This window comes from Takifugu rubripes, chromosome 20 (genome assembly GCF_901000725.2).
Source record: "Takifugu rubripes chromosome 20, fTakRub1.2, whole genome shotgun sequence".
Taxonomy (NCBI): domain Eukaryota; kingdom Metazoa; phylum Chordata; class Actinopteri; order Tetraodontiformes; family Tetraodontidae; genus Takifugu; species Takifugu rubripes.
In genome coordinates this window covers 2,864,390-2,868,927 of record NC_042304.1, presented here as the reverse complement: position 1 = coordinate 2,868,927, position 4,538 = coordinate 2,864,390, and the positions used below count along the sequence as shown (strand labels likewise).

At 43.9% G+C, this 4,538-nt stretch overlaps 1 protein-coding gene across 1 annotated transcript; it reads right to left on the bottom strand.

The window, feature by feature from the left end:
• Window positions 1–755: 755 nt before the first annotated feature.
• sox14 (SRY-box transcription factor 14) lies at window positions 756–3,578 on the bottom strand. Its single transcript, XM_011614450.2, has one exon. It carries the CDS (start codon window positions 3,052–3,054, stop codon window positions 2,338–2,340), a length of 717 nt encoding a protein of 238 aa, XP_011612752.1. The 5' UTR covers window positions 3,055–3,578; the 3' UTR covers window positions 756–2,337.
• Window positions 3,579–4,538: the final 960 nt, after the last annotated feature.

Below are 4,538 nucleotides of genomic sequence, written 5' to 3'. Positions count from 1 at the left end.
GACTTTTTTTTAAAAATCATTTCGAGTGTTGTGCGTGGAAAAAACGTTCGCCCCCCTCCTCATTGACTTTAAACGCTAAATGAAGCATATAAATGACCTGAAAGCGCCGGCTGTCCCGTTAAATTAAATAAAATAAAGAACAATTATCCTCTCCTTTTCCTCTGATCTGCCGCTGAAAAGGAGTCCTGGCGAGATAAGGCAGATTGAATTCTCTCTGTTGTGCTCTAATAAAAACGTTGAGGGGGGGAGGTCGGGTGGAAAGTGAGTTACAGAGAGATTTAAAACCCACCCTATAATTTCGAATCATAATTTCCCACCCATTATACCTCTCACATGCCGTTCGTCGTTAGGGTTATTTATTCCGGGGCGTTATAACCACAATTTCCATGACTAAGTTGGACAATTCCAAATGGGGGAATGAGGAAGCACAACTCACAACAGTTTTAATACAAATGTAGAAAATACACAAGTCGATTCTAATAGGTTAATTATTATTTTAAATTTTAAAGTTGCAGGAGGGATTCGATATAAAACTTCACAGCCGGTTCAGTGAAGGATCACCCTAATTTACAGCTTCAGATAAGTCTGTCATAAAACCACCCCCCCCCCCCCCCTCTTTCTGTGGCTCCCACATCTTTCCTTCCCAGGACTGAATTGCACCTTGGGCAATAGTGCAGAATCGTGGATCTTAACTTCTCTCAGCATATGTTCCTGGCAGATAAGTAAACAATTTGGTTGTGGGATGATTTTTTTTATTTTTTATAAATTAATGCTCCCGTCTTTTGGGAGGGTGAAATGTAAAAGTAAGGATTTGCGTTAAATATTTTTGCGTTAATTTAGTGATATTCTAATAGTCGTCGGTTTAGTTTGGTTTGTTTTAAGCCGGTTCAAATGATAAAATAACCGAAAAATTAAACATCCGCGTTCAGCGGCGCCCGATACCTTGTTTTTTTTTTATTTAAATCTAAAAGCACAGGCGGATATTTTTTAACTGGCGGGTTTACAACAACAAACAAATACAGACGTAAGACAAAATAGTTAAATGAGTGCAAATCAGTTCGTTGGAGCTTTTGACCGTATAATTAGGAGGGAATCTTGGTGCTTGGAGTGATTAAGCAGCCAGACAGGTCGCGGGGTTGGTTTCCTCCAGGGGGCCTCGGCTAAACTGTCAAGCACCGGAAAAGATCACCGGTTCAGAACCGAGTCCGAGTCAGAACAGGACCACAAGCTGTTCCCTCACAACAGCCACCAGAAATGTGCAACGCAAAGCGGAGACACTTTAAACAATGTTTAGAAGATCTGCCACCTCATAGGTCAATTTAGGTTCGATTCTGTTTGGTTTTAAATGGAAGGCGAGTTTGTTAACAGCCCATGACTCTAGTTATTAATATTAAAAATTGGGACCAATTATCCCAATCTACTTCCATTTACATTTTTTTTTTTAAAGTAAAGCGAATTCTTTTTCAGCATTATTGTAGTTTGCTATGCTGCTTTAATTACTTCCGACACCACTATCTTCGCCATCTGAAGTACCCAATAACCTACACATACAGGAAATTGATACTGTTGAAGACAGATTGTCTTTATTCGAAGTGGCTTTGTTCAACAGCTGAACAAAGCGCCGGGAGGTATCAATCTTTTAGATACATTATCCTTTCCATAACATGACAGATTTTTAAATTATCATCTCAAATGATAATACACATATACCTCATTGGATTCAGATAGAATTTAAAAATGACGTGTGTGACTATATTAGCACGGAACCACAAGAAAAATGCAAAATAAAACATTTGGCTGGAGATGATTTCTTTTCTTTTTGTAATCTTAAATAGTTTTATGTGCCATATAAACAATATGACCCGTATATAATCAAGCCTACAGGTCCTGATTTCAACCCTATCAAAAACATCATTCAAATGACCAACGTTTATGTAGACTATGTCCTATACAGGAAATAAGGATGCAAATTGTGCAAGCCAATTTTTTCAAAGTGAAATAATATCCTATCATGACACAAATCAGCAGTTCGGCATTGAAATGTACACAATAAATAAAGTTAAAGGCCTCCTTTTCTGGTTGCCATAAAGGTTTTAACATTTACATTTCTTACAGTTCACAGGGAAAGGTTCTTTTAGACCAAATCCAAACTCCTCTGCGCAACTCAGGAACTTGGTGGCTGTCTGGAAAAAAAAAGTTTTCTTTTGTTGGAATAAGAAGTCCAAGGCAGGTAATACTGCCCATGCCTTTTTTTAAAAAGTTGCGCTGTCCATAATATATTTACATGCATTTCAGTATTCAAGTGAATTAAAAAAAAAACCAAAGGAGTCTTGGTGGTTACATGGCAGTGGCGTGTGCGGATGAATATGGGTCTATCCCAGTCTTGGTCATACCTGGAAAAAGTATGTAGGCCACCGGGGGCTGTAAACTTGACGCTGACCAGGCTGTGCAGTTACACGGGACGACATAGCCTGGGTTTGTGGGCGACGGGTGGGTGTGGGTGTGCTGAGTAGGGCACCCAAGGGTGCCGAACGCACCGTTCTGGTATCCCAAAGAGGACGCATACGGCAAAGTGCTGGTGCTCAACGTGTGGGGCATCTCTGTCATCTTCTGGATTGCGCTGGAGCTGAACTGGCTCGGGTCGAGGAAGGAGTAAGGAGCGGACGTCGGCGGCAGAAACGCTCTGGCTTTCTCCGAGGGGCCCAGAAGAGAGTCCGCTGCCGACACGGGAAGTCCCTTCAGGTGATCGGTGTCCCCGAGGTAAGGCAACGGGAAAACGTACCTGTCCTTCTTGAGCAGGTTTTTGGGTTTGCGCCGGGGTCTATACTTGTAGTCGGGGTGTTCCTTCATGTGCTGCGCGCGGAGCCTCTTGGCCTCGTCGATGTAAGGTCTTTTCTCGGACTCGGACAGTAGCTTCCACTCGGCGCCCAGCCTTTTGCTGATCTCCGAGTTGTGCATTTTGGGATTGTCCTGTGCCATTTTCCTTCTCTGGCCCCGGGACCAAACCATGAATGCGTTCATGGGTCTCTTGATATGATCAGCGGGCTTTGACATCTTTAAAAACGACGTTCGCGTATCCCCGGTGTTAACGACGAGGAAAAGTTCTTATCGGAAAGAAGGGAAACTCTTTACCTGTCCAGGTGCAAAGTCATGCCACGTCTGTGGGGTTGTGAGGTTGAAAATTAAAGTTGAATCAAATAAAACTCCAAACACCGGCTTTCTTTTCCCGAGCTGGAACCAATCTCTTTCAGACCTGGCGATACAGGGAAACATGCACGATGCGCACATGTAAAAATCCTCAAAGGTGAAAGCAATGTTCCGCAGTTTGCAGGACTCGTAAAAGTGTTATTTTATTCAGTGATTCTCTCCCTCTCTCCCTTTCTCTCTCTCTCTCTCTCTTTCTCTCTGAGGTCTGTCGTCAAGCACCTGGTTTGGAAATGAGCGGAAGAGCGTGAATACGAGCCAAAAGCGGTGAAGTTCAAAGGCTGGGCTGGTTTGGTTTCTGCACGCAATCTGACATAATCTGCAGGGCGTTCACTCACCAACCTGAGCGCCCAATCAGCACGAAGAGCGCCGATTATAATACCTTCACCAAAATGTATGTACGTTACAACATAAACAAGGACAGGGCGGTAGGAGCAGAAAAAAATGAAAAGAAAAGAGGGGCGTGCGCGCTACTGTGCGAGTGAAGCGGAGGGGGGAGTGTTACAAGATCCCAGATTCACTTAAATAACTAATTGCATCAAAACAGAGAACCGAACTGTTGTTTTTCAGTAATAACCTGATGCGTTATCCAACTCTGTTTTAGAGAAAATCGATTTTATGCAACTCAAAACGGGGGGAGAACGTAGTAGTGATTCGAATGGGAGATATTTGAAAGGAAAATACGAGCGTCTTGCCCGTCGTGTCCAGGGTGTCAGCTGCAGGAAAATGCAGACCCCCTGCTGCGTGATGCCGCTGCAGCCGCAAGGTTTAAAGGCCCGGCGAGCAGCCGCGCACGCGGACCCGTGCGTGCGCCCGCCAAGCCCGTCGGTGACAAACGGCGAGGAAAGAGCAGATCGACCGTAAACGTTCAAAAACGCATCAGTGGGAGTCTGTTAATCGGCGCGTCGGTTGGCGTCAGCGTGGTTTTAAGGAGTCGCGTGGCAGAGTGATTATTCTAAAATGCTAATTTCATCGAGGACCACTGCCTAATAGCCCTGGGCTAATGTGCTTGATATATGATTCACACAGCTGTGATTATTAGTCGACACACAGAGGGAAGGGTTTTTTTTTTCTCCAAACACAGACGCGCACAATGAGCACGCGCACGCGGCTTTCTCTCCACTTTAAAGGTGGAAACACTTTTATATGCGCTTTCCACGCACTGGAGTGATAATGATATTTCCACAACAAAGTGAAAAGCACTTTTTAAGTGTATCCGAACGCGCTCAGACGTGTATTTGACAGCATCATATGGAGATGTGTGACCCTTCCGAAGGAGGGGGCATGGCAGGTTTGATTTAAAAAAAATAAAAAACATTTTTTCAGCTATGGGA

Excerpts from the sequence above, each read along its gene's own strand:
- sox14 (XM_011614450.2), bottom strand. The coding sequence starts at position 3,054 with ATGTCAAAGCCCGCTGATCATATCAAGAGACCCATGAACGCATTCATG.